The sequence below is a fragment of the Charadrius vociferus genome, unplaced genomic scaffold (assembly GCF_000708025.1).
Source record: "Charadrius vociferus isolate BGI_N301 unplaced genomic scaffold, ASM70802v2 scaffold767, whole genome shotgun sequence".
Taxonomy (NCBI): domain Eukaryota; kingdom Metazoa; phylum Chordata; class Aves; order Charadriiformes; family Charadriidae; genus Charadrius; species Charadrius vociferus.
Genome location: NW_009649076.1, coordinates 442,658 through 468,738, shown reverse-complemented (window position 1 = coordinate 468,738; position 26,081 = coordinate 442,658). Strand labels below are relative to the sequence as shown.

The 26,081-nt window shown below is 39.2% G+C and overlaps 1 protein-coding gene across 1 annotated transcript; it reads right to left on the bottom strand.

Moving 5' to 3' along the window:
- Positions 1-492: 492 nt before the first annotated feature.
- Positions 493-24,589, bottom strand: ZGRF1 (zinc finger, GRF-type containing 1). The gene is made up of 26 exons (XM_009888188.1): positions 24,569-24,589; positions 24,366-24,446; positions 24,186-24,242; positions 23,537-23,722; positions 20,976-23,175; positions 20,588-20,670; positions 19,205-19,378; positions 18,380-18,482; positions 17,833-17,925; positions 16,189-16,877; positions 14,512-14,650; positions 13,792-13,976; positions 13,138-13,325; positions 12,409-12,548; positions 11,036-11,182; positions 9,296-9,410; positions 8,197-8,456; positions 7,026-7,185; positions 6,395-6,472; positions 5,371-5,518; positions 4,241-4,368; positions 3,780-3,903; positions 3,205-3,381; positions 2,950-3,084; positions 2,030-2,291; positions 493-614 (listed from the first exon to the last, which is right to left on the bottom strand). Exons 1-26 carry the CDS (start codon positions 24,587-24,589, stop codon positions 499-501), a joined length of 6,189 nt encoding a protein of 2,062 aa, XP_009886490.1. The 3' UTR covers positions 493-498.
- Between the last annotated feature and the right edge of the window lie 1,492 nt (positions 24,590-26,081).

Below are 26,081 nucleotides of genomic sequence, written 5' to 3'. Positions count from 1 at the left end.
TCATAAAACAGCCGAGTGATCTTATCCTGAAAGCTGTAAAAAAATCTAGATACAGGTCAATCGGTTCTTCTTTTGTTGTATGACATCTAAAGATGCAATAGACGAAGGAAGTGTAATATATCTTTGAAGAAATTACTCTGTGGTTTATTTTTCCTTTTATTTGTTTCAGCCATGCTCTTCCCTAAGTGTCACCCATCTGCAAACATGCAAGATGACAGTTGTTGCAAGATACGATGGTGTATGTGTGTATCTTATCTGAAGAGTAACAAAACGCTAATACTACAATTAGGTACTCAGCAAGCATAAAAGGATTTCGGTTATCAAACAGATAAAGTTACTTTATTCATGTTTAGTCATACAAACAAGGAGTCAAAAGAGAAGTATCAGCGCACACAGCCGCAAACAAAAATTTTGCACTTTAAAAATTATCAGAACAATTGCAAATGTAATATTTATCGACACACAATTCATATTTTCTTCGTAAAACAGGTGCACGTTTTATTTTTCCTTTTTCTGATTCTGTTCCTCTTCTTTCCTTTTCTCCAAATAATACTTCAGAATGTCGTTCAGCTGCTGCTCACACTGGCTTACGTGTTGCAATCCATTTTCCCATCCTAAAAGCAGCAATAACCAGGATAATTACATCTCCCTTCCCAACCTCCATCACGCCATTAGTCTGTGGTGATGTGAACATCTATTTCCCCAAAACTACCAAAGGGATGTAATATTTTTTACTTGGAAAATTGTTCTTCTTCAGAGTTTGACCATTAACAAGGTGCTTCCTTTGACGGCAACCAAGTTGGTAAGCAAAATTATTACTCCTTTGGCACCTATTCTTGCAGTGAGCTGTTGCTTTAGAGGCTGAGCGCTGTGGTACCCGCTAAGGTGAGGACCTTCCCCCTCTGAAAGGGGATGTGCCCCTCTGCAAGACAAGGGAGCCTCAGCAGGTCCCGCGGAGTCGCATTCTGCCAGAGTTTATCAAATCTGCTGTAGAGATTTGGACTCTCTTCCATCTCTCACTTTTCTAGTTCAAAGAAAATCACCACGGGAGAATTTATGATGAAATGTACCTCAGGGTTGGAGATACGAAGTGTCCCGTTTTGTAGGGGACTCATTTGAGTGCCAACGGAGGGAGAAACTACGACCCTCTCCTTCCAAAATAGGCGTGCTGCAGAGAGGAAAGGGATGCACGGAACTAAGGGGCTGTTCAGGCATTTTAAACGCCTTCTAGCAAAGTTGCAAGGGGTAGAGACAGGTGCCATAAGGTTTTGTGCTTTGTTTTTCTTAAGCAGGATTAGCTTTCAAATATGTAAATACTCAGTTGCAGTAAACGACACAGCAGATACGTGGGAACTGTAAAAAACTGATTTTCAAAAACTGTATTTCCCTCTGTGGTCCGATAAAAACACACCTATTCACAAGACAGTGACCTGTCAACGAAGCAATCGGGAATTACTTGGCAGAGTTAACTGATCTCCAATAGCATCGTTATTTTTCTAGCAGCTGAAAATTTATTTTCCCAAACCCAGTGAGCCCCTAGTTGCAGAAAGACGCTACGCATTTTTCTTGAAGTACTGTCTATTCAGAAATACTGCTGTATAGAAGAATTTGGTTATAACTTGTTTCTGCCTGGGTCTACTAGGTGAAAGCAAACTGGGAAAGGACTGGAAATGCCGCAGGGGTTTTCAGCTCTCCCTACCAGCGCGCTCTTCCTGTTGCTTCTGACGGTATCAAAAGAAAAAAGAAGTCCCATTACTGGATAACAAATACCCTTCAAGTATAAAACCAGTTTGCAGATAAACCTGCTAACACGCAACTTGTACACTTGTAAATACTTTCATTTTCCTGCAGTGTACTATATTATAAATGTAATCATTATTCTGGTTTAATATAGGATGCACACTATGTACTTTATATATTATATAGTATGTATAATATATATACTGTAACATATAACATTTATTCTACATAGTTCAATTCAAGAAGATGAGTTCCCTGGTTTCAAAAACACAGGGAAAGAAAACATTACCTTTGCAGTGCTGAATTACTCTTCCCCACAGTCTGTTCTTACTTAAACAGGCCAAATTTCCAACGATCAACAGATGCCTCTTTGCCCTGGTCAGCGCAACGTTCATTCTCTTTTCCGAGTCTATGAACCCAATTTGTCTTGTTCTCACGCACGACAAAACGACGATCTCCTTCTCAGCTCCTTGGAACGCGTCCACAGTGGAGACCTGGACAGCTTTAACTTCAAAAGCCTCAGAGTGTACACCGCTAAGCGAATTCTGAATCTGTAGACAAAAGGAGTATGGATGGTGACGAGTTACGCCGCTCACAATCAATCACTTGACTTGAGCAAACGCACTCCGCAAGTGAGAGTCTGCACGAGACGCAAACGAAGAAACCGCAGAGTGCGCCGAAAGCAAAACCTCAGCTAATCACAGGAAAACGCTACGCGATGAACCCGTTTTTGACGAAACCCGCGCGCCTTCAGCGAGGCAACTGGCGCTTTCGCTCACTAATCACGGCAGCCCATGTCATGCCTCGGATGACTGGGCGAGGTGTAACTCCAGCCTTAATAAGTAGATGCCTCTGTTATCTGTCCCTGTCACATGTGCCAGTTTGGAACAGCCCCTAATTCATTCATGAAAATTACAGACTATTCACTCTGCCAATTTTGCGAGTGTGCACATGGAAAGACAGCAAATGGAAAATTTTTTATTTTTTTTAAATCATGTTCGAATTGAAAGATTTTGACGAATTTCAGAGGGAAAACATGTAGTTTTTTATTTTTATAATACAGAAGAGAAGTTACAGTAAACTCTAGTTTACCTATCCAGCGTTTGGTTCTCCCTTCTAATTGACTCTTCCTAGTTGAAACGGAGCCTATGTTTAGAACACACAAATACATTTAAGAAAACTGTTCAATTGCTGATAGATTATACAAACCTTACACATCTGGGATTTATAGAGAGTAATCACACCAATTGCAGACCCTTCGATTCCACTTGCGATCAGAGCCTGGATGAGCTTGACCGTAAAATGAACTTCTGCCACGTTGTAAAAGCTGGTGTCTCGTTCGATCTGGAAATAGGGAAGAGGATTCCCAGTTTAGCTCTCGCAAACAGCAGAACGCAAACCGAAATGGAACGGAGGAAAAACTACGATATTGACTTTTTATACAAGAAATGTTTAAAAACTTACTTGCTCTACCCCATTAACACTGTAAAAACATAGTGTCGGGAGCCAATCCAATAAAGGACTTCTGTCTTTCTCGGAAACACCATCTATCAGATGTCCTTCATAGAACAGCTCGTTGGCTATGGCACTAATAGCAGGGTGACATCGGTACTGTGTCCGAAGAAGTATTGTTTTATGTCCCTAAAGGATTATGACACAGAAAGTGTGACTAGGAATAAGAATTACTAAATATTTTGCAATGCAATTTTGCTAGGTCAAACAAGAAATAAGTGAAAACAATTCCTGCAGTAAGCTGGCGGTCCGTTCGCTTCAATGCAAGTCAGAACAAATCCTGCAGCCCCTGATCCTTCTACCTGGATTACAAACTGCACAGAAAGATCAGAAGGCAGAATCTGTTCATTGGCTTTCAATCCATTCTTGGTTTTTACATTTGCCACACTCACGAATTTCCGTGCGTTGTGAAAACAACATTTACAGAGGAATGCAGAGAATGGAATCGGCTGGAATTAAATTTTAATGGAATTAAAAACCAGGCTGAAACACCCATCTTCTGTGAAGATGTGGTTAGTAGGACCTACCATTAAGCAAAGCCGGTCAAAGAGAGTCTGCTCCAATCCCTTGGCATGAACGCTCTCAGACCCTTGAATAGTTGGCGGCAATTGCTTAGGGTCTCCAACAAGGACTAGCTTTTCGCACTGAAACCTAAATAAGAACAGTTAAAAAAAAAAAAAGAAAAGAAGTTCTAAAAAGGATGTCAAACTACTCATAACGAAAGTGGGTGCCATGTTTATATATATCACAGATGGCTTTCCACCAAGCTCCCTTCTCCATCGCTCTCTTTGCACAGTTAAAATAACACGGTAACTCAAGGAAGGCACCTCAGAGTAGCCTTCAATTTAACGTTATTCTTCTTGCTTTCTAAGCTAAGACCTCGGAGTTCACGTTCTTGAGAAGACATGCAACTTGGGCAATTATTTGAGGTTGTGTCACCTCTAACTACAAGTTATTTCTCCGCTGAAACACACAAGGAAAGCTGTACCTTGCGATAGGAAGGAGAGAAGCGGGTTCAGTCATCTGACTGCACTCATCCAGCATCACCACGGGAAACTTCAGAGCGTTCAGAGAAGGGAACGGGCAGGCAGCACACGTCACTCCAACCACTCTTACCTTTGTTATTAGGGAGGGGAAAACGGGTAGGTAAAAAGTTAAGATCATTTAATAGTTAATCTCTGTGCAGTACTTGACTATGGATTCAGCAGTAGAATACACCTAAATGCATTTTTAGCGGTTCTGCCGCGTGCTGCGTCATACTCACTGCCTCTCACAAAGGTCTGTTCTAACTTCCAGTAAAAGGCACTGTGTGCGCACGGAGGTGGATCCAAGGTTACCATTTCTCATGCTTGGGGTGTTTATACGTTAGAATCATTCAAAGATTGGTGTATTTTAAGACCAAATCCGGTCTGGTACAGGGAGAGTTCAGATTACACAATCCTCCAAAAAATTCTGAGCCCCAGTGGCCAAAGTGGCAGCAGTGACCACTAGAAATAAGCACAAGAAACAACTTGCTCCAATCTGCTTTGCTACAAATCACTCAGATCTGCTTTGGTGTCGCTCTACAACAAGCTGGGAATTTTTGAGTCTAGCACTGAGGAGAAAAGGCAAGTAACTGGAAAGACCAGAAGACGAGAAAATTTTTCTACAGGAAGTAGTAATCTTAATACTTTGATGAAAATTTGCTTAAAATAGATTTGAAATCTTCTTGGCAGTTGATACTCAACTCTAGGATAGATTTAGCTCAGGCCTTATCTTTTACCTTTACGACCATATAAATCTTAGTTTCAAGGTGACAGTGCAGACTAGCTGTGCTCAGAAATTGTTCTCTCCCCACTTTGGAAACTAGATCGGTAACACTAAATCAGACTGCAATAAAATTCAAAAAGGGTTTCTGTCTCTTATCTCTAAACAGGAACTGCACGTGCAACTCGGAGACAGGTGAGACGCTAAGCTATACCTGTGGAATCAAACCCGTCCTAGTCCTAACGTTCATTTTATTTTTCAAAACTTGAGGAGCTCGGCAGGCGTGAGAGGGGATTCCCAGTTTCCCTTTGCTGAGCCTTGTGGATAAAGCATAGCGAATCCCCACTTTCCCATCCCAACGCTTTGACATACCTGTTGCAGTATGGTTTTATTGGTCCCCAGTTTATGTTGCTCAATACTCTTCCTTACGTACATTTTTTCAACTGGAGTTAAGTCTTCTTTCATGAGAGCAAGCAGTTCTTTTAACTGCTCATTTTCGTTTCCCGAGCCAGCATGTAAGCTTCAAAAAGATTTTACAACACAAATCACAATGACTGAAAATCAGAGTGCTTTCAGTCTTCAGGGAACACCCAGTATAGAAAAATAATCCTACTTTATACACAACAGTACTTTATAACAGTGTACTGACCTATCCCGAATCCAGCTGAGATACACTACTGTAATACTGTTATAAAACAGACGTTTATCCCACCAGCTCAGACCCCGTCACCCCAACCAGAGACAGACACGTAGCAAACAAATTCTCCAAGTACACGGCTGATTTCAGAGCGGAGAAGAACCGAGGAGAAATTTATCATTCTTATCCCAATTTATACCCCTGGTATGCTACCGACACCAAGGAATGGAAATCTAATCTTTACTCATCTTGAATTTTACTTCCTTCTCTCAAACTGTGTTGCAAGTTCTACGTAGATGGCTTACTTTTAAGTAGTTAAAGGACAAATCCCAGAACACTAAAGCAGAGATAACTGGGTAAGGAGCACAGAATTCACAAGTTGTTACCATTAATTGCCCGAACATTAAATTTACGATTACTTCCTCCAAGTTCTTACCGCGACAGCAGTACATATCTATTTCAAGTCTGTCTGTTTTGCTTTTCCTCCCTGTGTAAATACCCAAATCTGTAACTGCCGTTATTTTGTTCTCTTCTGCTACTTTCCATTTAAAAGCATAAACTTTATTCAGCAACAAGTGACATATCCAAATCGAGGTAAAATTTCCCCACTGTGCAGGGAGGGGGGCGAAAAGAAAAACCCACCTGAGATAAGCATATTACAATCACATTTTGAATGACTTCAAAATAGTAACTTTACGGTATGCACACAATCACAAATCTGATAATCACTTCAGATCCCTCAAAGATTAAGATTCTCACCTATAGGGAAGAATTGCTTTGGTGATTTTCCTAATACTCCCCACTCTGATAAAATCCTCAAATCCAAGATCAAGTAGACTTCAAAGAAAAAGAGATGATACATGATAAAGAAATGGAAAAAGAAATCTTTAAAAATTTAAAAGTGGTTCTAAAAATGTTAAGAGACACCTCAGAACATTGAAAAACACAAAATTCTGCGATTAACCAGATGAAGTAACTCGAGACACAGTTCAAGTAAATCAAAGCAAATTACTGCATCGTGATTAGTCTCAAAAATCCTTAATGCATTTATAAGTCTCCTCTCGCATATAGTCTCCCATTTGTACTTTCCCTTCCTTTATCCTTCCAAACCATGAGCTTTATTTCGTATTAGCTTAATTCTGAAGCTTCCCAGGTTTGACTCTCTCTGCCCCTCCTTCCCTCTCCATCCCTCCTTCCCCTGCCGCTACTTCCCAAAGCTTCCTGAGCAATCCTACTGTCTGTCACGATGGATTTTAATTGTAAATTTAATGAGTAGGGCCCCCCCCATCTTTTTGAAGAGTTATACTGGAAATATCAACACTATTATCTTTACCATCTAAGTGCATTATTGTTTTAAGAAGAATCATCTGTAAAAATCTCAGTAACATACCCCAGCAGTATCCTGTCCACGGCAACGTTAGTGGAAGAAGCAATCAAGAGTTTCCACGGAGCTGACCTGGGACCCTCCGTAGCTTCACTGCTTTCAAAGAGTCGTACCAGGAACAGGACCACAACAGACAGCAGATAGCTCTTTCCAGCTCCAAACACGCCTGGTAATTCGGAAGAAAAAAGCCAACGTTACAAGCAAGACATTTCTAGACAGTAAGTTTTTAATCAACGGTTATAATTGAAGTTTATTTTAGGAAATATTATGCTGTAATTCCTGTAAAGACATTGCACGTGCTTCCTTCAGCAGCTGTATGCATCCAGGGGCAACCAGTTGGCTTACGCTTTGCATTTACTGCCTGAAATAAGTTTACAAAAAAATACAGAAGAGGGGAAGCTAAGGTATTTTTTCCAAAATTTTCTCATTGAATACATGCGCTGCTTGCTAAGGATTCTCCTCAATACATTAAACAAATACAAATATACAAGTATGTGCATGCACGTCCCTCATACCGTGTCCTCAGGTGCTGAATAAGGAACGTTGATGAACAGTCTATGTTGACAAGTGGTAAAACAAAGACAGAAGGAAGTATAAAACAGCAAGGAATAATGCATAATATAAAAAAAAAAGTTGTATGATAATTTAGCAAAGCTGATATGTGACAAAAAGTGGTTTTAATATGAAAAGAAATAAGGAGAAGGCACTAAACTCTGATTTTGTATGTAGATTTTGCGAGGAAAGAACTATGCTTATTTTAAAATCCTGCAAAAGGCAAGATGCAAATTCGAGGATCAAAAGCTCTGTGCTGATAGAATGGATGTTACACTGTCAAGCTCATTACCAAAGGGTCTCACCCAAAACATGAATTTTCAGGAAATGCACGAAGTAGGTGAGGACAGCAGCATTACAGAAGAGTGTAAAAGGATATTCCATACACAGAAGCAGTTTACTCAAGCTTATCTTTTGCGCTACGTTTAAAGCAGGTCAACATTTCCTTTGCCATAAGAATCTTCCTTTAAGTCTGCCTGGAATTGTAAATATAAGATTAAGGAAACAAGTCCACTGTTTCATCACTGAGAGAATTTAGGGATATTTCACTAACACCGGCATTACACATTAATTCGCATTTTTGCGGATACAACAGCAACAAATGTCACCATTATTTGCTATATACCACGTATGATAGTGATCGGGAAGATCTGATGTTCTTGCGCTGCTTTGGTGTTTTCACACGAGGCCATCATCTGAGCTACCCGAAGCAGCGACGTCGCTTGATCTGGGTTCAACGAGAACGTTTGGATCATCTTTTTAGCTAACCCCATCGCCGCTTCAGTGCTGACTGCTCCATACATCACTGTGCGTTTCAGGCTGACGGCAGGTGGGATAAATTTTCTTTTGTTTACTCTCTTGGAGGCATTTTCAGAATCAAAATTCCTAAGAAAGACACAACGGTCAAACGGTACGATATAATACTGCATATGTATAATTTGTATCTCGTGGTTCCGATATTCATCTGATATTGAAATGCTGAAGCTTTGTGATTAACAGCTGATGAAATTAGAAGCTGCTGCCCCCTGAAATACACTTGGGCTGTGTGTTCCCACCCCTTATTACTTCCCTGGGTGAAAGCCGGGTGACATGAAACAGGCTTTTGGGTTTTATCGTTCTTGCTGTATCCTCGCACTTTCAATCTGACTTAGTCCAAGGCAGCGAGACTGATAGAATTAAGAGTGGTAGAAGAATGTGGTCACAGGTAGCAGGGGTTCACTTAATTACTTGTTTCATACAGTGAATCGTAAGGAGTCTTGGAAATACCCCTGTATTGCTCCAGTGCTCCAAGAAAATATTGTATTTTTAGGTTTTGTGTCAAATATCTCTAAAAATTTGGCAGGAAAAACAGTTCCACTGAACCCCTGACGCATGTACATTAACTTAGTGCAGATCTATCTGTGAGTGTACTATCAATCTACGGTCACGACAACGCCCACTATTAATTTTTAAGTTGTAAAACGTGGGCTGAAGGTAAGTTTTCAGTAAAAAAAAAACAAAACCCAACTTAAAACTCCTGAGTTCAAGTTAAGCAACAGATACATTTTCATTCCCATATAAATGAAAACTGCATTGTCAACAATCCATTCTTTGCACTGTTTTTCCGATTTTAGTTTTTCTCCTCCGCTTTTTAACGGGGCAAACTCAATGTTATTTGTGATGTTTGATTTTCTGTACCTGTTGACATACTCTACGCTCACAGTATCTCCAAAACAGTAACTTACATTTTCAGTAGATAAGGTATTAGCGGTAACGTAGATGGATTGAAGTGCTCCTCCATATTTCTTAAAGATGTAAGCTCACCACTAGCGTTACAAACCAGCAAGGCATGAACCAACGCTGCAAAGGCCACAGAAAAATAGAATGAGGGAAAAAAATTAAATTAGCCAAAAGTTCCAATCAGCTAGCTAAATGAATTACAAAATGCCAAAAGAGCAATTAGCTTCCTGTAACAGAAACCAAGTTAACCCAATTACTGTGTCTGACTGAGCTCAGGGATTGCCTAAGTAACAGGTTTCTACTAAGTTTAGTAACCCACATACCCCTATTTTGCTGTTTATCACTGCCAACAACTATACATTAAAGCTTTATTTTCATACAACTTAGGGTTTTAGTTTTGTAGTGGTTATAGAATTATGACATATTTTCTATTTATGACCTCAAAGAAAGTTAGGACCAGAAATTTCCCAAGAAAAAAATAAAATGCCGTGATTCAACAGCATTAAGGCTGAAAAGCTATTGCTCGAACGATCCAGTCCTGCAATTCACAAAACCAAACCTCCGATTGCACTTGAATCCCGTGGTTTTGATAGCCTGTATACCCACAAAGAACTTGCGTGCCATTGGATTTTATTCTTTTTTCTGTGTTCTGAATGTAATTCAGAACAGGAGTTTAATGTAGACTCACTGAATTGTGCTTTGCGGGAACTCACTCCCTAATGATTACACAAAAAGCCTTTTTTAAAGGCTTAAAAATCTTTTTAAGGCTAATTAGTTAACTGAAACCAATTTAGCTGCTTAAGGTTAAGTGGTACGAATAAAGCCTTTTGTGATCAAACACACAATTTTCATATTGTATTAAAAGAAAGTAAACAGAGGTACGTTATTACTAGCTCCAGAATGACTACATAATGCATTCTTCACCTCTTTTACAAAAAAACCCACAAAACTTAAGAGCAAAAATAAGAAACTTTTACATCGCGTTTGGCAGCTTGTTTGTCATTTTTCTGGGACATCTATAGCAGACCACACTGTTCCTCTCCGCACTTCAAGCCCACTATCCTTACTGTTTCCAACACACCGATGACAAAAATCCCCCAAACAGAAATGTTAAAACCAAAAAGGATGGCTGCAGCTTGCTTGGGAACAGCTTGCTAGAGAATAAAAAGGTCAGCAGTTCATTAAAAACCGTCAGCGCTAGGTTTAGTAAAATTTTCTTTTTAAAGTACAATGACATAAATAACTAAAACTAGACAGATTTGTTTTTTCTGATTTCTGAAACACCACTTTTTTAGTCATTCTAGACTGTAGCAACAAAGGCACAGAAAGGAACTTCAGAACAGCCAAATGACAGATTTAATACATGGCTTTTTAGATAAAAACAAATTTTCAATAGTGAGTTGTTTGGGGTTTCTGTTTGTTTTTCAAGGACAGTAACAACATATTCCTGGTAACTACACTCCAACAGTCAATTTCCATTTTATACTATATTATTTACTATGTTATTTACATTATCCTCATTTCTTCATCACCCACTTAGAATTTCTTACCATCTACTTTGCAGGTTTAATTGCATTAAGTACCGTATTCAAATTACACATGCAGAGATACAAGAAAAAAAAAAATACTGTGAGTAAAATCATGTATTAGGTTTGAGAAATCCTAATCTCATCCTTCATTGCTGGCCAGACTTTTCCCTCAGTAGTCGTTTCCCACAATTCTGAATTATTTGATGTACAACTTACTATTTGATCGCCAGTTGGAGGGGCAGTAGCCTTTCAGTGGTAGTAATTCCACTTCGTTGTTGGAGGAGGGTCCAAAGAAAGCACTACTTGCAATGAAAGTATCCGGGGGATCAAAGTTCAGAGTCTTTGAGACAACCCAAATATCATCTGTCAAAAAAATACAGAGTTCTCATAAGCTGCTTCTCCTGCTGTCTTCTAAAGAAAACGAAGCTGCACAGAAGAGCCCAGTATTTACTACGCTGCAAATTAAACCACCGCTAACGTGAACGGAGGGCATATTAGAAAGTCCTAAATAAGTGTTAGTTCAGTTCTAAAAGAATGAATAAAGTCCTAAATAAGTGTTAGTTCAGTTCTAAAAGAATGAATAAATAATTTGCAATTCTTCTAGTACTTACAGTCTGAAATCGATGCCCACTGTCAAGTTCTCTCCTGGTGCACTTCGCACTTCTGACAAAACTATTATCAATTTTCAGAGTATATGGAACAAATCACTGCAGTTGACTACAGATCTAGTTAATCACTCTTTTGCCAAAGAACAGCAAGTACTGAAATAAACATGTATTTTCCCTTCCTTTTCAAAACCAACACATATTGGATGGAGCCTGCGAGCGTTCTGTTTTATTTGGCACACCTGATGAGACTAAAGCTCCCTACGCTATTTCTATACCATATATTGCACAACACAGCGAGGGAAATCTCAGAGTTAGGAACAATGTAGGCGCGTTACATTTGCCTGTACCAAAAATGATCAAAAAATTATCCCACACAAGTATAAGTTTTGCCTATGCAGAGCTTTGGAAGTTGAAGTGACAAGTCCCTGATTTGTCAGAACATTTCAGCGTCTGTACGTAAAGTGTGCACAGACACGTTTGTTTCTGCCTAATTTCCTTTATATCATTTTTAACAGCAAAGTGAACAAACTATTAAGATATGGGTATCAATTAAGAAATTACTGAAGTGAAATGAACCATTGAGACTATCTGGATCAAACCACTGGATGTCCTCCGACTTCATAACACCGCGATAATTTAGGAGAGATACGCAATGTCTACAGAAACACCAATCTTTACATCAACTTTTCCTTAAATATCATCTATTTGAATACTGGGCTTTCCTGAAACGCCAGACTCCCAAATTTAATAGACTCCAAACCCAAGGACATGGAATTTGTATTTTTCTAAGGTAGTTGAACATTTACAAGAAAAGATGAATTAATGAAATACTTTGTTGCCCTTCTGGAACGAGAACTGAGTTATCAGGGTTGTCAGGAGTTTAAAAATAGGATTCTCTTTTTCTCTTTAGATTACAAATTAAAACTTGAAAAAGGTAGAGCATGACACGGACAGTTCTTCTGAGGCTTAAGATTTGCTTACCTTTGCTATAGAGAGAATAATGCTCCTTTCTGTTCAGTTTGAGGTATAATTTGGTTTTGGAATCACCATCAAATCTGGCAGATGTATTCATAAATTTCTTGAACTTACTACACCGCTGTGTTTGAATTTCAAAGGCTTTCCTGTTAAAATGGAATTTGAAGGGAAAAAAGTCTGTAAAGAATTGGGACATTTCAGATTTACCACCAAAAATAAGCAAGCTCCACAGACTGGACCAAATTAATACAGCGCAGATCCTGGTGGTTGCTCATCAGCTTCCATTACCAAGTTTTTAAAAACATTTTTCTTGACCGCAAAATATTTCTCTCATATTCAGCCATGATTAAAGCTGTTTCCCCTACAGTTAAGCAGCACAGAATAGCCTGCGATACAACTTTTAACAATGAAATTAGAATTACTGAGAGAATAAATCAAATTCTCTTACGAACGAGTAAATGAGCAGTAATTCAAAGGGATTTCATTAAGCAATCGATCAAGTTGCTAGTAAGCAGTTTTCATTCTTGCTGAAGAGCGCTGACCCGAAACGTCATTGCTGTGAATATTATTCCTTCACTAATTTGGCCTTTACACTTCTACGTAGAACCACATCCTCTTCGAATGTAGTTAGTGCAAGTGTCTGTTCAACGCTACTGAAATCCAGAGCTACTGGAATATTCTTAAATCCTGCAGTTCACATAGCACTTGCTAAAAGTGCACCGCACTTCAGGATACCTCACCAAAAGCTGGCATCCCTCAGAGAGAGAAATCTTTTGACTTCTGAGGTACGTCCCAATACTTTTTATATCATGAAGCACTACACCAGGTCTGGATTTCAGCTGCGCAGGGTTCACGTCTTCTACCCACTTGAAAAACGAACACCGCTCAGCTTTTGGGGCATCACAGGTATAAAACCAACGACCCTAGGAAGGGAGGGGAAGAAAAAAAGAAAAAAGACCATTAGTACATTAAAACAAACGAGCAAAAAAAAAGTAAAGCAATGGACCAGTAGTCAGGGCTATAGAAATAATCAGATAAACAGCTGTGCTTTCACTGCCTTTGGCTGAAAAACACAAGCGTGTTCCCAGAGCTCTCAGGTTCTGAAGCCAGTGTCTGCAATCGTACCTTACAGAAACGCCATATAACCTAGATATTTATTAAATCAGGTCTTTCTCTCTACATATCTAAAGCTGTTTCTGTCCGGAGAAAACTATTACATCAACAATTCTGCATACTAGTGGATACTACAATTGATCTTAAAAGTGACCTCTATAAAACATTAACCTACAACTGTAAACCATAGACAATTGCCCCGTAATTGTTCATGCAATAGGGTCTACACGCCAAACACACACCCCAAACTGTAAACAAAGAAGGAATAAACAGCACCTTGTTTTGACCTTCTTTTTTAACCATCACGAGCTTCGCAGGACGCGTGTGACTGCAGACTGGACCGCAGCTTGCTTTGCTCTCGCTTTGCCCATCTTTCAACGAAGTGTAAAATGATATATCTACTTTCGAAAGAGCATCGTGCAATCTTTGCGACAACTCAAATAGCATGATGTTTAATTGCTCTTGACGTAAAAAGGAGAATAAAAGAGGAATTAGCACAGCCTTAAAATGGTTACGCAAGCACACAGCATTCAAAACGAATACATTAGCGTTTGAAGCTTTCAATCCCAAACCTAAATCAAAAAATTTGAGTCCTAAAAGAAACCACGTGACCTGCAAAATTCATGTACTGCACGTGCAATTAATTTGTTCTAACTGCCTTACTTGCATTCAAATCCCATTTAAGTGTATGACTCCAAATGATCCAAACACTAAATAACTGCACAAAAAAAAACCCAAAAGGAGCTTAGACAGGAAACTAAAGATGGGTAAATAGGCACAAGGTTACATAGTTGAGTAGAAGTGCACCGGCCCTTTGTCTTTACAATTTTGGGTATAGACTGAATATATTTGAGTAAATATACCCAAAACCAAATGCACACAGTGGTTCCAACAGATGATGTTGACTGTATCTCTCTCTCTCCCCCTGCTTTTGAAGCTTCAGAAATACACTGTTTAAAAGTGACAGCATTTTACATAGCACGGTGTTAAACCTACCTGTCAGAGCAGCTTTAAAAATCTGTTTGTAGTGAACGTAAGACTGAAACACAATTGGTATGGAAATCTTTCTTTTTGGAAGATTAGCATATTTTACTTTATCCACACTAGGAAAAGACAACTCGGAAATTGTTATGTCCTAAAAACCAGAAGAATAAACCATTAAAACTTGCAAAACCCTGAATGAAACAAATTTTGTTCAATGGCTACTGCACAGATATGTGAAAACCTATCAGGTTTTTTTTCTCTTTTTCCTTTTTTTCTTTTATATATCGTGCTCTCATTAATAAGTACAATTAAATAGAAAAAAAATCAGGGCCTCATTCTGCAACCAGAAGTTTCAAGATGAAGATTGTCAACGAAGAACCAGTTCTCTAAAAGCAAAATGCAAATCCCCTTCGCCACAAATGGTTGCCGACTTTTTTAACTGCAAGTACAGGAGCATGTATTCAATCTGACTGCCAAGAGGAATTACACCTGGAGCTACAGCACAGAGAGCTTAGACTGCTATTTAGGACGTACCAGGAAGTTCAAATTTCCCTTTTGACAAACAGCCTGCATTTACAATAACATACGTAATACTTTCAAAGGCTTTAGAGTAAATGGTGTAATTCAGAATCACGTTATCAGCCCTAAACATGGCGAAGGAGCAAAGTCCATTTTTAACACCATTTCTGCACAGAAATAAATCCAAAAGGTGAAACTATAACAAAAGCAGTAGAGAGAAGGAAGAACCAGACTAGAGGGCTTTGGGGAAATTGCGCATGCCACCGGCTGCCCCTGTGCCTGCCACCCCAGCTAGTCCCAAGGAGCTTCTTCCACCTACCTACGCTGCAGCGGGCATCATAATGATAACTCTCTTCGTAAGCTTTTTAAAATGCAATATAGATGGATTTTATATATATACGCAAACACACGGTGTATACGAAATACACTACTTATTGCCACATCTCTATTTCATATCAATTTTACCATACAGCTTTAAAGAACTAGAAAACACAGCATGCTAAGTTTGCGTTAAAAAAAAAAAAAGAAAGGAAAAAATCTAAGGTTGTCATTAACTCTCAAACATAGCCATCAGACGACTTTTAAAACTTGACCTGAGGTTGTTGGGTTTGGTTTGGTTTTTTTTCCCCAATTTACTCCATTTGTTTAAGACAGTCTACTGGTCACAAACAGCTACGCTAATTTTTTAGATGCTTATTCAACGCCACAAATTCCTTTCCCCACAATTAAAACTCAAGAAATGTCAAACATCTTAAAATCAGAGACTATGCTTTGAAGCAAGATATGTGTGTTCATTAAAATGATGCTGGTCTCATAATTCAGAAAAAACCCTTCTTGACAACACATTCTTACCAATTATAGACGACAAAACAACTCAACAGCTTTTACTTCATGTACCTGACATCAACTTTCAGAATAAAAATCTAAATCTGGCACTGTGCATGCCAAGGAATTACCTTTACAAAGAATTAGTCACAGCACTTAAAAAAATATATATATTAGCAGCTGCTGTTCTGTAGCTGAGACTGTTGTGCTACTATATGTGTAGAAACATTTCATCCAATCATACTGATATTATCTTGCAGGAAATCAGATAAATGCAGTTACTTTGTCCAGAAAAAAAATGCGTTTCTGTCATTTGTAACTGTATTTGCTTGAACAGTTACACACCTGGCCGTCTCCTGTTCCAGCGTGGCAGCTCAGATGACTTAACACCTTTTGTGTTGCTTCAGCCAAAGGTGTCTGACTTGAGTGCAGAGAAAGTAACTTCCCCTCTGAAATCAAATCTTGGTCGCGGGTATTTGCACAGCATTGAGCAGGCGTGCTCTTCGCTGTCAGCAGAGATGCAGAGCCGGGAGCACTTTTCTTCACGGCGCCGCTCTCTCCTGTGTCACCCAGCGGCATTCCAAGGGCACTCTCAACGCAGATGTCATCGGTCACATCCCCATCATCGCTGTTTTGAGTGATCAAGTCACACTGAGCGCTGTTTTGGTATTTCAGCCACTTGCTTTGTCTGTATTGTGAAGTCAAATTAGGGAACACTGGTTGTACGGACTCCTTTTGTCCGTCTTCCATTTGTCCGTCTTCCATTTGTCCGTCTTCCGTATACTCTCCAAACACAGAGGGTTCATAATTTCTGTCCTCGGGGCCAAAAGCACTAATAGGAAATACCGCTGACTTGTTGCCTAAATGGACTACAGAAGAGCCGAATGATTGCTGGACCTCCTCGCTGTCAGTCGGATAAACTGCGTCGGGAACCTTCTCAGTGGCAGGAAGGGTGACAAATGGGGTCCGTGTTTTAACCGAGGGTTTGAAGCTTGAGAGGTTGCATTCCTCTGGATAGCTGGATCGCTCCCGTCCTGTAGGGCAAATACATCTTAGAAGGAACTCGTAACACTTACGGATGACACGTTAACTCCAGATGTACAAGAAACTAAGATAAGGAAAGAATTCTAAGTTCTTCCTTTTACATTCTGTCTTCTAATTGGCAAGCTCTTTGTATCATGCCTGTGCAGTACCACACTAAATTTCCGTGTGACATGAGTGATTTCGACTGTGTTTCCTTTAATACTTAAATCCCTATATTCAGAACACATTTCTGTAAACACTCTACTTGTATAAAAGAAAACGTTCGGTGGAAATTATTTAAACATTTTTGTGTTTTGGAGGTCGTTAATCTGATATTCTTGGTAGGTTGGTGACAGCTGCCAACTGGAAAACAAACCGCTTAATATTTGCTCCTTTTTCCAAAGAGATCACTCGCAAAACTGCGTAAATTAATATTAACCAATGTAGATAAATAGGCTTCTAGTCCTGCAAGCACCCTTTTGACTAAATTTGTTATCAATAAGAAATGACAGTCATTGGTAGGTGTCAACTGGAAGTGGGTCAGAGAAGAGCTGAATATGGAAGCAAACTAAAAGCCGTAAACAGATGAAAACATTCATGTGAATGAGAAGCTTAGCTTACAGCCTTCTCGCCCCCCCCAAACTAGAAGTTCATTTTTCTTTACAAAATTAAAACATTCTACTGAAGTCTCTTTCAGGAGAATATAATTGGGGGTGGGAGGTGGGGAATTCAAGGCTAAACCAGCTGATTTGGAAAACACTGTTTAAAAATCGTGCTGAAAAAAAAAGTAACATACAACCCTACAAAAAACGTGTGACAAACACAAATCCAACTGTGTAGTTCCCCAGTGTATTCCAGCACACAGGGTGACTGCCTATTGTAGCGCAACTCCCTGTGCTTCAAAACCCCTCACAGATTTTCCAGCAAAAATACTGTAAAGTGGAATTATAAACTGTGATTTCTTACTGAAAGAGAAAACTGAACGTTCTGGTTCACTTCGCAAGATCCTGTGTATCAGGGGCTCCTGCATGTCTCCAATAGTTTCCTCACTTCCTGAAGCTGGAGAAATTGTAGAGTCTGGGTCAAGTGTGGAAGTCAGTCCTACTGACGAAATCATCTACAGATGAAGAATTAACACATCAAGTGAATGACTGGAAAAAAAAGTGATCATAACTTTGTGACTGTTCTCTCTCTCATCATTCTAAACAGTAGAAATGCCTCTCAGAGTTGAGATAAAACAGTTTGAACAATGAGAAAATGCTACCATGAACACACAGGAAATAAAGCCAAAATGATCTAGAAGAGACAGTCCATTCACACCTTGTCAGGTTCCCATGAAGTCCACTGCTTTTGTCTCAAATCAGAACACGAAGGTGAGCCTGACATTGTCCACGGTGGAACTTCAGAATCTGCACGCAGTGCCAATGCTAGGAAAAATTCGCGAAGGACAGGAGTCATGCAGAGTAATTGTTCTGTGGCCTATCCCTGCCATTCTGCTCTTACTTTCACTTACAGGACTCATCTATTCTTGACTCTGTAATGACGTTCGACTTCTGAAAATTCTCTTCTCTGATAAAGTTGATATCATCCTCATGAGGACTTCTTGAACCTGGAGACTTTACCAAAAAAGATAAGCAAAAAACTTGTAGGAAGTTAAATTGTTTATCCTCTATATAAATATTATCTTTGTGTGAATCTTATTTCTAAGTATCTTATTTGTAGGTCTTATTTTCAGAGGCAGTTCTTCAGTATCTCTAGCCCATTCTGGAATTTAAAAAATGAAATATCAATTTTCTTTTGGTACTTTAAATACTGAAATATATACTGCATTAAAAAGAAAATTTATATTTAACATTGCATGTCATGTTTCTTTCCATCCAGGAGGAACAGAAACATAATCCAAGAAAGAAAGTTTTAACCCTTACTTTGGAACTCTCTTAACAATTATGTACCAAATTTCAAATCCAGTTGAGGCAATTATTTTACTACTAAAACCAGGAAACAATCACTATGAAAGCCCTCTGCCACTTTTCTCTAGAAGAAATCTCTCTGTTTAATATCACACATTATGACCACGTACATTTTTCAAAGTGAAACTGATCAGAGGAAAAAAAACCAAACGGGTTACATCTTGCGAATCCATAGTTCTGTCGCAAAGATGAGTAAAAATAATTGTCTAACTGCAAAGTTATAACCACAGAGCACTACGTTTGGTTCTCAGTGATTTTAATACGCTTGTAGTATTCTAAAAATGAACTCTCTTTCATCCTGCGTTTGCAGGACACTTGCTTGCACTAAGGTCAGTAAGAATAACTTATAAAAAAAATAAATGTTTTACCTGTCTGGAGTCAGAAAGGACATAATTGCTCGAGAGCGGGGGTGACAAAAATCTCTCAGCTGCAAACTCCGTATAATCTGGGTACTGCTGCCATCCTAGCTGGGCGCAGGGAGCTCTCAACATTACCTCGCTAGCTGCTGAGCCCTTTACTTGGTGCCCTTGAAATGCAACAGGCTACGCGATATATCGGAAATAACATTAACTGAAAATAAGTACTGTTCTGGAACTATCTGCAGCCAATAAAGGTACTTCTCATACACACAACAGAAACAATGCTGGGAACTGCAGAAGAGAAAAAAAACAACTGTGCTATTCTCTTTCTTTCTCTTGCACTCCTGCAACTCAGCAGCGATGAAGTTTTTGCACAAATCAGTCAACAGAAAGTTGATATTCAGATGTAGTATGTATAACCTTTTTTTGTATTGTAAAATTTGAGTTTAAAATTCTCCGTGGAAAAGTTCCCACGGACAAATGTACTAAAAAAGTAGTGAGAAGCCCATTAAGGGACTGGTTAAATATTTATTAGGACTTCTTGTAATATATTGCAAATAGTAAGCCATTGAATTGAAATTTAAGAAACAGTATTCATTACACTTCAATTCCACAGAAATTATACCTTGGGTTGGCAGTGAGATGGCCTACGGTCTCTTTGGGCTGCTGCTCTTGGTAGAATACATGCCTCTGTGTTCAAATTGTCCACACATTTGGGCTACATATAAAGGTATCAAAAGCTAATTAGTCCAGCAATTTAATAACCACTTCAAGTGAAAAGTTAAGCTAAGAAATCTCTTGTATTAATACAAGAGAAAGCATTTTAAATTACCGCCTTTTTATTTGCAAGCCAGAACAATCATGATAGGATGAGGAACTACGTTTGCTTTTCAAGTGGAACATGAAAGAGAAAAAATTAATCAAAAATCTTTCTTTCACTTTGGACGGGTTGAAAGAAAAAGACTAATAGCAGCATTGAACAGAAAAAAAATAAAAATAAAAATCAATGTGAAGCATGAAGCACAAGCAGATTTGCCAAAATATTTCAACCCAAGTACTAAAAATTCCTAGGAGAGCCGTGCACTCAAAGATAGCAAAAGAAAAAATAGATGGTAAAAGATGGGGCAGGGATAGAGAAGTACCAGACATACTAACGCGATATTAAACATAACTAAAAATTACAATTTACATTAAGTTTCTCATCACACATTTAGCCTCCTGAACATTTTTTTGGCGATAGGGTCTGCAAGAGGACATCTTCTGTTTACTATCAGCTTTTTAGTCGATGCCTCTAAGCAATTGCTAACTCAAACTCCATAGTTTCATAAACCAGGAATTTTATTCAAGAGTTTTTCTGGTACAGATAGATATACGTAGTCAAAAATTGGTTACCATAAAGCCAGAAGAATCAAAGTATGAACAGGAAGATGCCTGTATACTTTCTGAGTAAGGCATTTCTGTAAACTGTTTTATAGCTACAAGAGACGGAAAAGCATAATAAGTTACAGTTAGAGTATTCTTTTTACATGAAAACATCTGAATATTTACTGGGCTTGCAAACCTTACCCACACAAATAATTGCACAGTTAAGATTTAAATGAACTAAAGCAAACAAAGACGCAGACCTGGAGCCCACGTTGTTGCTTTTAACACTAAAAATTGCACGAGAGAACCTTCGCATGATTTCTGAATAGGAATTGTCCAGCAGGAGAGATAAGAGTACAGAAATCAAATGGCTACAGTCATACAGAATTTACTTTAAAATAGAAGCTGACCTAACCTTCATCTTTCACAAGGGGTTCAAACATCTCCTTAGAATTCTCTGCTTCGCATAATAGGCTATTATTTTCCTCCATCTTTTGTAAGCTTTCTAATGCTGTGCTATGTTGAGTCAAAGCTCTTAGAAGAGCGATATTGTTTACCAAATCAGGAAGATCTGATGAATTTTCAGCCATTGCCGTGCATTTCGGGCAATCCATTCCTATTTCACTTTTGCGGGCTTCACGAAAGGCATTTATGGTCTCTACATTTTCAAACTTAGTTTCACCTATTGCTGTTTCCTCTGGAGATGAATGGCCTTTTCCTAAAGGACAGATAGAACTTCTGGAAGTTACAGTATCTTCCTTAGGTGAAATGCCAAATACCTTTTCATGGTCTTCTGCAATATATTGGAACGAGCCGTAGCTAGGATGTGATTTTCGTGACAAAGCCAGCAAAGGACTACCTGGTTTAATGTCATCACTTTTAATACCCCAGAAGCTTTCTAAATCAACATCTGGGGATTTCATGCATCCAAGCTGTATAACATCTTCTTGGGTCGTTTTCTCCATTGCAGAAATTATTCTACTGCTAGAAACACGTGGAACACTTTCCGTTTTCTCAAACATTCTGCTTATAGGGTGACATTCATTAACATCTGTGTCACCAGGCAAAAGATCCGAGTGCTTGCTTTTTGTCCATGACATGTCTTTAATGGTATGCGCGGCACAGCCATCAAGATCCTTCTTATTGTTTGTGGCTCCAATACTTAATTGACTTTCATTCATCTCTTTTACATTGTGTCCATCACCCAAAAGTTCCACTTCAATTCCGGTCTGGTTTGCAGAGTCTTCTGCAATTTTCCCTGCCTCTCCAACATTGCTGTTACTACGCTGAGATGGTATGCCCTCAGCACAGAGATTTCCATCATACCCTTCATCAGTTGTTGAACGTTTAACTTCCTTTTCACAGTCTGTCACTGCTTCACAGCAAGAATGAAGTCTCAGCGCAGTATTCTGCGCTACATCATCTCCCTTTAAGCAATCCGGACTTTGTGAAAGCACGTTTCCTTCAGTGAGCTTATTCACGTCTCTTTCGCAGAGCTTTTCATTGTCTGTGTCATTAAAATCAAAGGCCTCCATTAGATTGAAGTTAATCTCCATCACCTGCTCATCCGGACCGCAGTCTTTGCCGTGCATACCTAACTCCTCCTTTACAATTCCAGTTTCAGTCAGTGTTACGTCCACAGAGAACTCCAGGTCACCCAGCACTCTTTCGGAGTTTTGTCTTGGCTGAAGCTTGCTTTGCAACTTCACAGATGAATTCTCCTTAAGACTGTTAGTCACTGAACGCTCCCGGTATCTGAAGAGATTTTCAAAGCTGATTGGACTCGATGAAGGCGAAACGTCACCTGAGGATGTGACAAACTGACTGTCACTCATTCCACTTACGGTGGATTCAGGTAGGAAGCGACCATTTGTATTGCAGGAATCTTGTAAGTCTTGACTTAGATTATTTGCCTTTTTGACAAGTCTCTGTCCTGCGACTTCTTTATCACAAGGTCGTTCAACTGAATTTACAAACATTTCAGCATTCTGTCCCTTTTTATCATTTACAGTTCCCTTTGTCAAAGGCGGGTGCTGAATATTTTGAACGAGTCTTTTGGCAGGGTTGCCTGAAAAAGCAGGTAGGACTGTGCTTTTTTGGTTATATAAACTATCTGCATTTTCTGATGCCTGAAACCTAGAAAGACATTCTGTGACTTGAGACGTTGCTTGCTCTCTGCCTCCTTCTGTTGGTTTAGACTGCAAAAGAGCTATTATCTGTGCTGTGCTCCTGATGTTGTGTGACACTGCCCCGTGACCAGCTCTCTGACTACTAGATGTGGAGTGCCCAGTAATTCGAGGAGATTCTGACTTCACAGTGGACTGGTCAGAGTTTTGCTTCTCTGTCTCCTCATATCTGTCGAGGAACGGAGCTGAAAGCAGGGAGGAGAGAGATAGGTGTTCTGTATCATTATCTGTACGTGCATCTTCATGAAAGCCTGCAGATAGATTTGTTTCTGCATCCTTCTTGCAAATCGTAGAAAATAACGGAGAGGTAACATAAAACTTGGATGGAAAAGAACCTTGACACTGCTTAGATAAAGGCAATATTGTTGGGTTTTCTCCATCTTCCATCGTCGATTTCTTCTTTTCAACTTGGCGTGGCCCTTGGAAACCCTAGGAAAGAAATGTTAAATTGATTCTATTCAGAAATCAGCTTCACGGTTTGTAATCAAGCGTTGAAGACAGAGCACGCTCCGTAAAATATATTCTGATCGAGTAGCACATGGTGATCCCACAGGTGTATAGAATTCATCTTGGGCCCTTGCAATTTTCACTGCAGCCTCAGCAACAGAGATCCTGCTACACCAGATTTAGTAAACTCTGGAAAAAATAGCTACCGGTAGCACGTTCTGGCTTACAGTTCCAAAAAACTAGGAAGACATTATCTATATATTTACCATTCATTAAAAGATGTGCCCTTTATGTTTTAAAATGCATGTTAACATCAGACATCACTTTTGAAACAAAGACATACTGTAAATTTCCTTTTCAAGCCAACAGACAGATGTCTTGGAGGCAGAACACCAGGTTTTACACCATTTCTATCCACTGCCGGAGTTTCTGCTTTCCTCGTCTGATCTTCAACAGATTTCTCATTTGCTTTCACTGCTTCAACTGTGATCAAGTATCTTTCACTTTCTAAATTATCTCCAGTATTCACCTAGAAGAGAAAGAAGCGGTGTGTACGTAATAGTGCTATAAAAGAAACAATAAGTCTTCTAAATAAATATCATCTTCTAAATACTTATACGTAAAAATTTTAGAAATTTACATCCCGTATATCGCAGCTGCCATATAAATACTTAGATTAAAATATACATATACTAGAATGCATTAGCACTTAGCTTCGAGTTACGCTTATCTAATATTTCACTGTGATAAACTGCTTTTACCCAAAAGGAATAAAATTCCAGAAATCCTCTACAACGGTTCCAGAAAAACAATAAGACTTGTGACGACATAGAAGCTGGTTTCGCTTTTGATTATTTGCATTGCAACAGACTTTCATACCCACAATAAGAAAAAGCGCTGCCTTCATTACCAAACAAGTTCGAAATGCTTCTTGAAACACAAACCACAATCATGAGCATAAGAACCAAAAAAACCCTCCCAGCAAAACATACCTGAGATTTTATAAAAAGACTCTCCAAACATTGTCCTTTATCATCAAACAAGATAGCCTACAATGAAAAAAGAGAATTTTAAATAACTAATTTGAGTTCATAGCTCAACTAGATTGCCGCTGACAGACCAGCAGTAGCAGATGATATTAAATCCAACAATATTAAATCTGAGTCGTTCACCTTATTTCCACCAGTTCTAATCCTCAGAATTCCATCTTGCCACGTCTTCGACTTTTTCATTTTTTGGTGAGTGTACAGCACCTGTTTGAAGCATGTAAAATGTTGAAATGATAATAAGTAAGAAAACATTTGAATAATACAGCAGCCATGGTGTCCTTTAATTTATTTCTATTTAATTGTACACAGTGTTAAAAATCACTTACAGTAAATTCTTGAGAAGCCATTGCTGTGGCAAAACAGTCATCCAACAATTTATTTCACAAATATTCACATCTTCATACAGCCTGAGAGACAAGGAAACGTTCAGAATCCCCAGAGTCATGAAGGAAATATATTGGTGGAAAAAAAATAGATGTCAGTCCACTTCCCCCCACCCACCCCCCGCCCAAAAGAGATGCAAGGTAACATTAAAACACTGGGGTATAGCTCATGCGGGCATTTTAAAGAGAAACCTTGAAAATAATCTAACAGAAAGACTACTGATAAAACACGGCTTTTTTGCAGATGCCAACCTGTTTTCTAACTGTCAGGGGAATTCATTCATTTAAATGAACAGCTGGCAACTCTGAAGTCTCCACTGACCATACTGCTATTCAAAAGTGCGGTGACGCTAGACTTGGTCATGCATGTTTAATTCATGTTAAAAAATAACTGACTCTCAGTATCAGTTAGCCGTGAAGTCAAACCTCTTTACATATTTTAAGTCAGACAACAAGAACTTTTACAATAGCCTTTGATGATGAGACCAGGAACAAATCATTATAAAAGCAACTCATCCTCTGAAATTGTGACTTGAGTTAGCCGTGAAGTCAAACCTCTTTACGTATGTAAAGTCAGACAGTTACAGTAGCCTTTGATGATGAAACCAGGAACAAATCATTATAAAATCAACTCATCCTCCAAAATTGTGACTTACTGCTATACATACTGGAATATTCGTTCAGTACTGTCATTTACATCTGTGTTTGGAGTGCTGCGCTTGTGACTTCAATCCGTTAACAGCACTACAATGAAAACAATCATGAGAGACAAGGCAAGATTGTCAGCTCCTCTTATACTCCATATTAGTGAGAAACAGTGCATAATAAAGGAGATATAGAATCGTCTCGGTTGGAAGTGACCTTTAAGATCATCCAGTCCAGTCCAGCCGTCAACCTAACACTGCCAAGCCCACCACTAAACCATGTCCCTCAGCACCGCGTCTGCCCGTCTTTTAAATACCTCCAGGGATGGCAATATATGTATTCACACTGTATCTTACTGTTGCCACCTTCTTGGAAGTCCCCGGGTATGAAACCTGGGAAACGCACACCCTTAAAGGATGCAGAATTACTCTGAAGGGCAGCTGGATGACCACCAACACTTAGAATCATAGAACCGCTGAGGTTGGAAGGGACCTTTAAGATCATCAAGTCCAACCATCAACCTACCCTGACAAAACCACCTCTAAACCATGTCCCTAAGCACCACATCTACCCTTTTGTTAAACACCTCCAGGGATGGAGAATCCACCACCTCCCTGGCCAGCCTGTTCCAATGTCTAATAACCCTTTCAGTGAAAAAATGTTTCCTAATACCCAATCTAAACCTCTTCTGACATAACTTGAACCCGTTTCCTCTCGTCCTGTGGCTTGTCACCAGGGAGAAGAGGTCAGCCCCCACCTCTCTACAACCTCCTTTCAGGTAGTTGTAGAGAGTGATAAGGTGTTCCCTCAG

Excerpts from the sequence above, each read along its gene's own strand:
- ZGRF1 (XM_009888188.1), bottom strand. The coding sequence starts at position 24,589 with ATGGCTTCTCAAGAATTTACT. Across the intron at positions 14,651-16,188 it reads CTGGAACAGGAGACGGCCAG|GACATAACAATTTCCGAGTT; the intron begins GTGTGTAACTGT and ends TCTGGTTTTTAG. Across the intron at positions 12,549-13,137 it reads GGATGCCAGCTTTTGGTGAG|GAAAGCCTTTGAAATTCAAA; the intron begins GTATCCTGAAGT and ends CCATTTTAACAG.